Raw genomic sequence first — 12,595 nt, 5'->3', positions numbered from 1 at the left:
CTTTACACACGACACCCCAGAGAGGAAAAGTGTCATGCTGCTGGTTCAGCTGCAGACTGGGGGAGCTCATGAGGAATGAGGGTGTGCCCCCCTCGGCAGGAGAATGCCGGGACCGGCGTGGGTTTAGCTGTAAGGATGCGGTTGGCAGCCATCGGGTGAATACTTACTTTTGGATAACCGGCCTTCAAGCGTACATGCCTCGCTGCACGGTCCGTACAGATAACGGAATTGTGACCTAGGCCCCAATGGCCAAACGCAGTATTGAAGACAAGCCAAGAGACAGAATACCAAACTATATTTACTGTTTACAGTAGCAAAGGACAACAAATAATGTACAAATTGGGGAATAAACACAACAGAGCCAGCAGACGTCCCACCCATGCCCAAACAGCAAAACACAAAGGAAATGCGAACATCTTCAGCAATATTTCAGGCAAGCAAGAGAGGACGGTCATGGTCACACTCCGGGACTAGAACAAGGCAGCAGTGGGTCCATACAGAACGACAGGAGGAAAACTATCAGGGCTTAATTGGTACAGATCCCAAAACATCTCACAGAACTGCAATCACGTACTAAAGCGTAAACCCCGTAGCTGTTGCAAAGCAGCACAGCCCAAGTCCAGGAGGGCAACGCGGGGTCACCTTTCCATGGGCTTCACTGGTAACACACTTGGAAGCAGGTCTTTTACACAAAAACGTTAAGTGCAATACTGAGTCTTGCTTTTTAATATATAGACCATAATTATTCGTCCGAAGCAAATGCGAGGAGAAATCTGAGGCCACGGCACTATTACCAAGTGAGAAATGTGGGGGTTACTTTTGTCTCTATTCAGGGGAGAAGGGTTTTTGCTGCATTGGCCTTTGCCCGTGCCATGGCACCGGGCACCAGGCAGTGGGTGGCAATGGCTCCTGGACCCCAGACCCCGACCACAGGGCCACTCGAGGAACGGGGCACCCAGCGCCATGTTACTGAAGGACCTGGTTATCCTTCATTTTACCTTTCAAAAACACATTCCAGTATTTTCCCTTCAACTTTACCATATTCTAAAATGCAACACTTAGCATTTTAAAAACCTGTGCCTATACGAAATAGTGAAAGTTTGTCTCCATCGCCAAATTGCCCCCAAAACCTGTCCAACGGAAGCATCCCCACTGTGGTGCTGGGAGTTCTCAGCTGGAATGCGGGGGGGCGGGGGGGGGCGCTCAATACCTGGGGTAAAATCCCCATCTAGACGAAAACTGAACCTGCAGACCACAGTTTGGGCCAATGTTCAGGGGGGGGTGGTGAAAATGAAAGCAAAAACAAACCAAAAGAAACCTCGCAACTCATCTCACGCAAAGACAAGTGTGACTGGCCGGGTGTCAGCGGTGGCCCCCTGCAGACAGAGTTCTGAATTGCCCTCGCAAAATGTCAGAGAGGAAAGTAGTTTTGGTGACTGTCCTCGGGTCTCTGCAGACTCCTTTGTGACTGGCATGGCCACTTGTTCACTATTCAACAGCAGACGCAAGGCCGAAGACACGGTGGGGACGGTCCTTGTAGAGGCGGTGCCCTTAGCGACAGCGGCTGTCCCGCGAGCCTCCCGTCTGCTGCTGGAACACGTCGATGGTGTCCTCGTCCTCCATCTCCAGCTGGCGGGGGGTGGCGTGACGGGCACGGGGAGAGAGCGACAGCGGTTACTTTCCTCACTGTCACAGAACGGACCTGTCTTCCTCACCCTGGAGGACGCCGTCCCCAAACCCGTCCTCGTGTGTACCGTGCAGGGAAAAGATGCTGGTTTTGGATCTCCAAGAAGCCCTGTCCACCCCCAAGCCTCCCCTGATGGAACTTACAAAAGAACGTGCAAAGCTAAGGACGCTGATGGAAAAGTAAGACTCTGGGGCACCTGGCTGGCTCAGTCCATACAGCAGGAGACTCGATCTCAGCTGTAAGTTCGAGCCCCATGTTGGGCGCCCAGGTTACTTAAAAAAATAAATAAAACCTTTGAAAGAAAGAAAAACTGCATCTCATTTAAACATAAACAAGTGTCTAAAATTTTTACTGAGGGCCGCCTGGGCAGCTCAGTCAGTCGAACGTCCGACTCTTGGTTTCAGCTCGGGTCGTGATCCCAGGGTCACGGGACCGAGCCCCGTGCCAGGCTCCGTGCCAAGAGCGTGGAGCCTGCTTAAGATTCTCTCTCCCCTCTCTGACAAAAAATGAAATAAATACAACTTTTACTGAACACGACGCAAAATCATTTTCCCATCAGATGCCTCTAATGAGCGGTGCGGAGTCCTGGGGACCAGCAGGACCACATACCTCATGACAGGTGCAGCGGGGTCATGCCCGTGAGCTCCAAAGCAGGCGGAATCTAAACCGCACAAGTGGGAGCACCGCTGGCTGCCCCACTCTGCCCCTTCCCTCTCCCTCTAGACCAGGGCAGGGAAGCCACAAACGTTTCCCGCCTGCTGCTTTCCCCCACAGGGGGCACACGACCACCTCGCCTCGTCCGCCCTTCTCTGAACACAAGGAAGCCTCTGCCAATTGAAACAGGCTGTTTGGCTGGAAGCAGTAACGTTTCCCAGAAACACAGAGAAGGAGCGCTGGGGCTGGCGGGGAGCGCCTCCGGCCCTGACCCCAGTGCCAGCCGCGTGACACCCTGGGGCGGGCAGAGACACAGCCTCTCGCTGCGCGGTCCCCGCACGCGAACCAGTCCCACGATTCCCACGACTCCGCAAAGGGGAGAAAACGGGCACCCTCGCCACTTTGCAGACGCAGAAGGTGGGGACTCCGTGAGGGTCGGTGGCTCTCGAGCCCGAGGCCGTCCTGCCGACCTCAAGGCCGAAGCCCTCCTCACCGCAGCGTGATGCACCGTGACGGGACGGGGGTGTGGGGGCTACGCAGAGGAGAAACTGTGTGGCTGATAATGACGGCTGTGCCTGTCCTCGGCACCCATGCCCCGCGTGCATAAATATGGAAAGGACACGAGAATCAGGACAGTCTCTGAGCTGCAAGTTCAGCGTCCAGACGGGGGGTGGGTGGAAACCACATCCGGGAGAGGTGCCAGGAGGGTCTGCGTGACCCTCGTCCATGACCCGGACGCAGCCGCTCAGCACCCGGTCCTCCTGCCCCATCCCCTGGTGTGGAGGATGCTATGTAACCAAGTGCACGTTTCTCATTTCAAAAACTTCAGAACATTCAGAATTTAAAAATGAAATAACCTAGGGGCGCCTGGGTGGCTCAGTTAAGCATCCAACTTCAGCTCAGGTCATGATCTCACGGTTTGTAGGTTCGAGCCCCAGGTAGGGCTCTGTGCTGACAGCTCGAAGCCTGGAGCCTGCTTCGGATTCTGTGTCTCCCTCTCTCTGCCCCTCCCCGACTCACGCTCGGTCTCTCGCTCTCTCTCAGAAATGTACGTTACCAAAAAAGTTAAATAACCTAATAATTAAAGCCATTAAGAAATGAGTATTCTGCATGAGCACCCATCAGCAGCTTTCAAGCCCTTCCCAACAGGAGCGGGTCGAGCGCGGCAGGAAGGAACCAGAAAGCGCACACACACGGAGCTTTCGTACCTGCGCAGGGGTGTCTGTTTCATTAATCGGCTGCCCGTCAAACCTGAATCTAATCTGTCTCATTGACAAGCCCTGAAAAGAAAAACCAATTATCATTAGATATTTCCAGATAACACATTAATTCCAAAAAATAAGACATTTATCTCAAAACACCTGAATTCTGAACATAGAGGTTTTTGATCCACTTGATTATAAAAGCTTGCCAGTGGGCCTACAATCTCTTTCATGTGATGCCCCAGCAGGGATAATTCCAGAAACCACTGCTCTGACACTCTCCAGCTGCTGCAAGTGCCCGGCCCCACCCACCCCCTCAGTTCCCTCGAGGAGCCAGCACAATCCTTCACTGTTGGAGAGGGGCTCCTTGAAAACTTTGAGAGGGGCACCTGGGGGGGCTCTGTCAGCTAAGCCCCTGACTTCAGCTCAGGTCATGATCTCGAAGCTCATGGGTTCGAGCCCCGCATCGGGCTCTGTGCTCACAGCTCGGAGCCTGGAGCCTGCTTCGGATTCTGTGTCTCCCTCTCTCTCTGCCCCTCCCCCGCTCATGCTCTCTGTCTCTCAAAAACGAATAAACGTTTAAAAAAAAATGTTTTTTTAAACTCCTCCAAGAGAAGCCGTCAGGTAAGGACGAGGCCTGGGGTCAAGGGCCGCGTGCAGGTGGGAAGCAGGCCTGACCCCCGGGCCCGGGGGGGCTGCAGCAGAGCGTTTCTGTCCAGGGAGCAGCACAGGCAGACTTTCTGCGTCCCCAGGGCACGGCGAACATGGTCCATGAGAAAAAGCACCTCCTCTTAAAAAGCAATTCTGACTTCGCTTGAACACAACAGGCAGCATGAAAACATGCATCTCTGCTCCCCCTGAACCTCCTGGGAAGATATAAAACAACGAAGGACAAAGAAAACAGGAGAGGAGACGGGCCAGCAGGCAGACATGGCTGCTGGCTGGGGGCTGCGGGGCTGTGGACACAAGACCCCAAGGTCAGGGTGGCGGTGGGGGCAAGACAGGGAGCCCCCGGAGGCCTAGGGATCTGCACACGGCACCCGGAGGCAGAGATGTAGCACGCAGCTGATTTTGGATGACTGCCTCAAAGTTCCTATTGGACCCCCATATCGGGGCCCCCCAAGCCCCAAGCAGCTGGCACCTCCCAAGGGCAAAGGTCTACTTCCTGGAGGGGTTAACGCCGAGCCCTGGACTCAGGATACGAGGGACGAGTGACGGCAGCCCCATTTCGCCCATCCGGCTGCACCCCCAGGGCACAGGCAGGAGCCCGGGGGGGGCCCCTTCTGGGAGATCTGCTGCCTCACAGGTTGCGACGCCTGGGAGCCCCCCCACAAAACCACCAGTCCTGGCAGGTCACCCCGTGGTGGCGAGTGGGTCAGCAGCTGTCTGGGCTGCATTCTTAAATGTGAGCAGTTCACCAGGACTTGGGGGGCCGTGTGAAGACAGGCTCAGGCACGTGAGACATGCAGCCAGCAAGGAAGGAAAGCACCAGACCCAGGGGAAGGGAGGGGCCAGAGGTCACACACACTAGAAATCCTCCGGGAGGCAGAAAACGAGCATTACCGACTACTGGGGAAAGAAACCCTCAGAAAACAGGGAGGAATGAAGACCATTTGGAAATTAGACGTCATGACAGAAGCAGGTCTGTCCACATAAGGTGGGAACAGAAAATCGAGAGGAGCTTCCAGAAGGAAAACCGTCAGGAACGCTAAAGCCCAGTCAGTGCCAGGTGGGCAGTGATGATCTCGAGGGAAAGCTCCAGAAGAGGTGACTCCAACATGCGTGGGCGTTCCGAACACGGGGGACAGGACGGCAGAGGCCAGTCACAGAAGAACCAATGTAAGTTGTGTTTCCTGAACTGAAAAGTTTCTATGTGGAAAGTACCGGAGGGGCACCTGGCTGGCTCAGCCGGTGGCGCGGTGGAGCATGTGACCCCTGATCTCAGGGTCGTGAGTTCAAGCCCCACGATGGGTGTAGAAATTACTTTAGAAAAAAGAAAGTAGGAAGTACCGAGAAAGTGAAGGGGACGATCGTGCTCTCAAAGCACATGAGGGCGAGGTGTCCAGACAGGAGAAGGAGGTCCCAAAAGCTCTCAGAGAAAAGCAAAGTGCATTCAAAGGACAGAGGATCAGAATGTCCCCGAACTCGCCGCACCAACATTAGAAGAACGCGATGTGGTAACTCCAAAAAAACAAAATGACTTTTCTAGAAATTCAACCTAGAAATCTACGTGCAGCCAAATAGTGAAGTGTGAAGGTTCATGAAAAGCAAATCATTTTCAGAACAGAGTCTCAAAGACGCTGCCCTTGATAACCCTTTCGAGTAAGATGCTGGGAGACGGGATGAAGATTCATCCAGAAGACACACAGGATGCAGGCAAAAGAAGCCTCCAGATGGATTCCAGGGTGGCTCCACGACGACAGCTGTGCCACCGGTGTGGCCCGGGCAGGGAGGGGCAGGAGGGCGGCCGGACGCCAAAGACGCACCCGCAGTCCCCAAGGCCAGGTACTGTGGAGGTACGGCACTTGTGGAGACCGTGGCTGACACGTTACTGACAGACACCCAGAAAATCACACACAACCGCCACCTGACCAACAGAAACTCGACGTGGACAGGAGCCGGGCTCCGGGGCAGCACTTCCTGGGCCTCGGCAGAACCTGGCACATTCCAGGGCAATCTACTGGAAGGACAGGGGCAGGGACGTGGACAGACAGCAGGGTCAGAGAGCTAGGACTTTCCACCCTTCTTGGGGGAAAATAATCTCCAAGGCCAAAAACATGAAGAAACAGAAACAGAAACCTATTTACCAAGAAAGAGCGAAAGAAACAGTTGAAGGGGCTGGGAGTGACCGCCTCCGAGGAACAAGTCTGAAAACAAGGGAGAAAAAGAGAACGGCATGTAGGATTTTTCTAGTGTTTTTTAAAACAAGCCCAAGGCATCATCAGAGCCAAGACGGGAACCAACCAACCACCAGCATTTGCAAAGCATTCGGAGCAAGACCGCCTCCCACCGAAGGGAGCAGAGGCCGGGCGGGCCACGCGCCACGGCGATGCCACAGCGATGCCGCCCCTTAGGTCCTCGGGTGGTGCAGAGCCCTGGGGCGAAGGGAGTCCCCGAGCGAGAACGAGGACACGGGACACGGTGGCGGGAAGCACAAGCGCTGTGTGAGCCCCAAGTCTATAGAGACGCTGCTGACCCGGAGGACAGCTACAGCGGCCGGCCCGCCACCGCGGGGTGGCGGGTGCCGGCCAATCGCTCCGCTGCGCACACGGCCGAGCAAAGGGAGGGAATCAAGCACTTTCTGCAAACTGCAGTGAGGAGGGCGGCGTACACACACACGCGTTCTGGCTGCCGGAGAACCGCACGCGCGCTCACTGCTCTGCAGCTGAACGTGACCCCAGCTGCGTCAGGAGGACCCGCCAGACTCCAGAGGAAGGGCAGGCGGTGTGACAGGTGCACACGAGGAAGAGCTGATGGCGGTGACCGACAGGGGCACCGGATAACTGCCCCCGAGGAAGACCACGCGCACGCACTGCACACACCCGCGTGCACACACAGGACACACGCACTGCACACACATACACGGCCTGGCCCTCGGCAGGGCTGCACGCACCTGCCTCTCGCAGTACGCCTTCATCAGCTTGCTCAGCGGCGTGTGTCTCTTGATTTTGAACTGGACGACGGAGCCATCCTGCCCGGCCACTTTCAGGTTGATGTGGTCGTTCTCGGTCTTCACCCCCTCCTGCAAAGACACGCAAAACCGGGTCTCAGGACCACATCTCCAAATAGCCGCCGTTTTCACACGCGAGTCTGGGGGTAACTGCTGGGGTGTAAGTCTTTTTTTTTTTTTTTTCCAACGTTTATTTACCTTTGGGACAGAGAGAGACAGAGCATGAACGGGGGAGGGGCAGAGAGAGGGAGACACAGAATCGGAAACAGGCTCCAGGCTCTGAGCCATCAGCCCAGAGCCCGACGCGGGGCTCGAACTCCCGGACCGCGAGATCGTGACCTGGCTGAAGTCGGACGCTCAACCGACTGCGCCACCCAGGCGCCCCTGGGGTGTAAGTCTTTAAAACGAACAGAATTCTAGGGGCGCCTGGGTGGCTCAGTCGGTTAATGGTCCGACTTCAGCTCAGGTCACGATCTCACGGATTGTGAGCTCGAGCCCTGAGTCAGGCTCTGTGCTGACAGCTCGGAGCCTGGAGCCTGCTTCAGGTGTCTCCCCCTGTCGCTCTGCCCCTCCCCTGCTCACGCTCCGTCTCTCAAAAATAAGTAAATGTTAAAAAAAAGTTTTTTAATAAATAAATGAAACTGAACTCTTAAAGTTCTGCGATTTAGAATCACTCCTATGACTGTTTCATTTTTACACACAATTCACTTTTGTATTTGTTAAGCATCTGAGAGGAAACAGTGCAAATCTAAAAAATTTTCAGATTCTAAATTCAAAGGAAAAAATCTGCTTAATAAGTCTAGAAAAAAAATTCCATCTTTGTTATAAGATTACTCTTAAACCACATACTCACAGGTTGTACAGACTTATACAGACTGGGAAGACAAGACAACAAAGGTTCACAACTAAGGAGAACCCTGAGCAGCAGGCTCTTGGGGGTGCCTGGGTCCCCAAGCCACTGCCCAGAGCCACGGAGGGCGGCCACGGCAGGTGCTGTGGGCACAGGGCCACCTCACTTATCTGGCACTGCCGGGGAAGACAGGAGTCGTTTATTTTGAACAAAATGACGAAGCTGGCCTGAGCCCTTTCAGAAATAAAGTTTAATGTCAACTGTCACACACCCCCGCCTTTCTCTGGCACGTCCTGTGGGGCGGATCCGACCCACGAGGGCTGAGGGCAGGGGGCAGGGCTCATCTGTACTGCCTCTGCCTCCACGGCCGTGCCTATCCCTCCCTCGGTGCCGAGGCACGCGGGTTGCTGGGGACACGGAGGGCTCCGGGAGAGCAGCGGCCCCAGGACACAGGTGGACCGGCTGGTGGCCTCCTTCTCCGGAACATGGACTCCGCTGTGGGCAAGCGGGCAGCGCAAGCGGGGTGTCCAAGGTGGGAGCTGGGGCGCTCCCGTGAGCATCCCCCTCTCCCCAGAGACGAAGGATGCATTTGTTGAGTCCCTTTTTTTTTTTTTTTTCAAATAAAGCTTTTATTTTGGAATTTACAGAAAAGGTGCAGAACTGGGCTCCAGCCGCACACCCCCCTCGCCGGCTCCCTCTCACCTCAGCACCCCACACGCCACACCCATCTGGCACCTGAGAAGCCAGCACTGGCGTGCGTCTCTAGGAACGGGACGCCAAGCTTTCCTGGCATTTTCCCAATGTCCCCACTAAGGTCCTTTCCTGTTCTGGGATCCAATCCGGGGTGCCGCATTCATACCCGCTTAGAGAGAGGATTTTTTTTCCAATTTGTCTTGTGTTAGAATACGCGTAACATAAAATCTACTTCTTAACCACTTTAGGTCGGTATGAAATACACTCCTGATGTCCTTCAACCTTCACCGCATCCATCTCCGGAACCCTTTTCGTCCTGTGGAACTGAGGACCCTTGGGTTGCTTCCACATTGTAGCTATTACGAAGGACGCTGCGGTGAACGTGGGTGAACAAGGATGGCTCGGAGTCCTGCTTTCAGGGTTTTGGGGCCCACGCCCTGAAGCAGGATCGCAGGGGCATGCGGTAATTCCATTTTTAATTTTTTTAGAAACACCCATGGTGTTTCTCCAGTGACCACCCCGTTTTACATTCCCACCATCAGGGCACAAGCGTCCCAACAGCTGCACGGTCTCACCAGTGACACGTGTTTCTGTTTTCTTATAGCGGCCACCCCGCGGGTGTGAGGCGTGTCTCACTGGGGTTTTGATTTGCGTTTCCCTGTTAGCAACACTGAGCGTACGTCACGTGCTTTTTGGCCATTTGCGGATCTTCTTTGGGGAAATGTCTATTCAAGAGTTTGGTCCGTTTTTGAATAAGGTTCTTTTTTGGAGCTGTTTTTAAGGGTGATCTACATATTCTGGATATTAACCCATTATCAGATGATTGGCAAATATTTTCTCCCACTCTGTGGGGTGCTTCCGACTCTACGGATGGTGTCTCTTGATGCATACAATTTTAAATTTTCAAATAGTGAGATTTGCCTATTTTTTTCTTCTGTTGCTGTGCCTGTGCTGTCACATCCAGGAAGTCGTTGCCAAGTGCAATGTCAGGAAGCTTTTGTCCTAGGTCTTCTCCTGAGAGTTTTGTTTCAGGTCTTACATTTGGGTTCTCGATCTATCTCAAGTTGCTTTTTTGTGCATGGTGTGAGGTAAGAGTCCAACTTCATTCTTCTGCATGTGGATAGAGAACGCATTTGCTTTTTTAACGAAAAGATATCGACGTGTCAAAACAAACAGACACAGCGCCCAGGACGCAAACAAGCCAGGCGGTGGCTGCAAGTCCAGGTGGAGGAACGTGGCAGGAGGGGCCCAGGGAGGGTGCTAGGGGCACCAGCTCCCTCGGGGGCTGTGGGGGCAGGGAAGGTCACCAGCCCCTCTCCCTGCTAATGAAGGAACACTAAACCAATGGCCTGTCCCGGACCCCTAGCGAGTTCCTAGTAAACAGGAGTGAAAGAAAAGAAACAATGACCTCAAATCACTAAGGTCAACCCTCTGCCTCAACCAGAGGGGTCTGTTTTCCCAACTGACCCACAAGGTTTTATCCCAGCACCATGACGGCTTGGGAGCGTGCCTCCTGCCCTCTCCAGGCTCACAGGGCACAGCCCCGCCTCAGTTCAGAAGTAGTGAAAACGGGCACCTGGCGGACTCAGTCAGCTGAGCATCCGACTCTTGATTTCGGCTCAGGTCACCATCTCATGGTTCATGGGTTTGAGCCCCATGTCCGGCTCTGTGCTGACAGTGCGGAGCCAGCTTGGGGTTCTCTCTCTTCCTCTCTCTGCCCCTCCCCTACATGCTCTCTCTCAAAATAAATAAGTAAACATCTTTTCTTTAAAGTAGTAGTTAAACCAAGTTCACTCAACTGAACTGGAACATAGAAGGCGACCACCTAACAGTAAAGTTTAAGTACAGCAAAGACACCGAGTGCCGCACGTATTTACGCGTCAGTCAGAGGAAGCCCCAGAGAACCGTAAAGGCGTTTATATTTGCCTCACTGAAGACAATCCGCCCAAGATGGGAAACCGGTATAAAGGCTGAGCTGGTAAAAAGCAAAGGCTCCGACCACATCTGGAACGAGGAGGCTGTGCGGGAGTGTGACCTCTTCTCAAGTCACAGCGAGGACGGTGCAAGCTTCCACCAAGGCCTGACGGGGGGCTCCGGGAGGGTCCACCCAACCCCAGCTCTGCCTCCTGTGTGTACGGAGGCTGGGCTCCGGTCTCTGTGCAGAGGGGGTGCCATCTCCAGTACCAAACAGGCTGATGTCGGAGGCCACCTATATGCAAAGCATTCAGCTCAGCTGATCTTCCACTTGGGCAAAAAAAAAAAAAAAACAGACCCAACAGTGCAGACAAAAAATACACACACACACACAATAAGAGCAGGTAACATAACGTCGGATCCTCCTAAGAACTGACTGCCAACGCACCGAAGTGAGGGGCCAACACCAGGGAGCCCAAAAAGGATGGGGAGCACACCGCAGAGGGCGCGACGGGAAGGGGGGAGCACACGTCAGAGGGTGTGATGGGGAGGAGGACAGGACAGCGACCCCGACGCGGTAGGTAAGGGGGAGGTGCACAGTAGAGAACGCGACGGGGAGGGCGGAGCGCACACCGGAGGAGGTGATGGAGAGGTGGGCGGGCACACACTCCGAGGACGTCGATGAATAAGGGAGGGCACACACTGGAGGGCGCAGCAGGCCGCGGCTGGGGCGGGCTCGCTGCGGGTACCCAGCGTGCGCCCTCTCCGCGCCCTACGAAGACATAAGGAGGATCGTCCAGACCCCGCAGGGCGGAGGCGCGGACCGCGGGGGGCCGAAAGGGCAGCAGCCGGGAAAGGTCTCAGCGAGAAAGGTCCTGGGAAAGCACGGCCCCGGAGAGAAAGGGGTAGTGGGGCAAAGGTCAAGGCTAGGGGTAGGTCCCGGATAGAGTCGCGGATGGGAGCAGAGGGAGGGTGAATCCGGAGGTGGCTCTGGGGTCCCGGCTGGGAGGGTCCGGTCAGGGGCCGCGCTCCCCGCCGCTGTGTCCAAGGTCCGCGCAAGCGAGGTTCCGGGAACGGCAAGGCGCCCACGAGCCGAGGGGCGGGACCCGGACCGTCAAGGCGGACCCTGGGTGGGGCGAGGAGCGCCTCGGGGCGGGGCCGGGCCGGGGCGGGGCCGGGGCGGAGCCTGGATGGGGCGGAGCAGCGGCAGGGCGGGGCCTGGGCGGGGCGGAGCCGGGTAGGAGGGGGAGGGGAGCGGCGCGGCGTGCGGGGGGAGGGGCAGGAGGCCCAGGGCGCGGGGAAACCCCGCAGACACCGCCTCCCCTTCCCCCTCCATCCCGAGGTGGCGGAGGGTGCCGGGCGCGGACCGGGGCGGGGGGTGGCGGGGACGGCGCGAGCGCGGGGCCGACCCAGGGGCCCCGGTCCCGCGCCCGCCGGCCCTTACCTTGGGCTTTTCCTCGGACATGGCTGCGCGCGGCGGCGGGAGGCGGCGGCGGGGAAGCAGGCAGCGCCGGAGCGGGCGAGTCACGCTCTCGGCCCGCCGCTCTCCCGCCGCAACTGCTCGCGGGGCCGCGCTTTGCCCCCCAAATCCCTGCGTGCCGGTTGGCCGGCGCGGGGGTCACGTGGAGGCGCGCGTGCACGAGGCGCGTGCCCCGAGGCGTCGGGCGCGCGCTCGGCCGGGCCGAGGTTCCTGGTGGTTGGAAATGCGTCACGGAGCGGCCCCGCGCCATCCGGCCGTTCCGACAGCGGGACCGCACGGGGCACCGAGGGGCCCGGGGGCGCACGGGAAAGGCGGGCGCGCCCAGGATACTGAGGGGCCCTGGGGCGCACAGGAAGGGGAGGGCGAGCGCAAGACCGGGGGGCTGGGGGGGAGGCTCCGGGGGCGCCCAGGGAAGGGGGACGCCCAGGACACGCAGGGGCCCCGG

At 56.7% G+C, this 12,595-nt stretch overlaps 2 protein-coding genes across 3 annotated transcripts in view; both read right to left on the bottom strand.

Annotated features, from left to right (window-relative positions):
* UBE2G2 (ubiquitin conjugating enzyme E2 G2) overlaps positions 1 to 7,257 on the bottom strand; it is a 55,432-nt gene extending 48,175 nt beyond the window's left edge. Inside the window, exon 1 of the mRNA XM_040483756.1 lies at positions 7,157 to 7,257. The gene's annotated coding sequence lies outside the window, so the exon portion shown is untranslated. The remainder of the gene's footprint in view (positions 1 to 7,156) is intronic.
* SUMO3 (small ubiquitin like modifier 3) lies at positions 279 to 12,221 on the bottom strand. 2 transcript variants are annotated; one of them, XM_040483761.1, is made up of 4 exons: positions 12,115 to 12,221; positions 7,157 to 7,285; positions 3,550 to 3,621; positions 279 to 1,629 (listed from the first exon to the last, which is right to left on the bottom strand). In XM_040483761.1, exons 1-4 carry the CDS (start codon positions 12,133 to 12,135, stop codon positions 1,552 to 1,554), a joined length of 300 nt encoding a protein of 99 aa, XP_040339695.1. In that variant the 5' UTR covers positions 12,136 to 12,221; the 3' UTR covers positions 279 to 1,551. The 2 variants fall into 2 exon arrangements, with proteins under 2 accessions (XP_040339695.1, XP_040339696.1); XM_040483762.1 differs by lacking the exon at positions 3,550 to 3,621.
* Between the last annotated feature and the right edge of the window lie 374 nt (positions 12,222 to 12,595).

Source organism: Herpailurus yagouaroundi, unplaced genomic scaffold (assembly GCF_014898765.1).
Source record: "Herpailurus yagouaroundi ecotype Mexico unplaced genomic scaffold, PumYag 162, whole genome shotgun sequence".
Taxonomy (NCBI): Eukaryota; Metazoa; Chordata; class Mammalia; order Carnivora; family Felidae; genus Herpailurus; species Herpailurus yagouaroundi.
The sequence above is the reverse complement of the archived record's forward strand: the minus strand, read 5'-3'. Positions and strand labels throughout refer to the sequence as shown.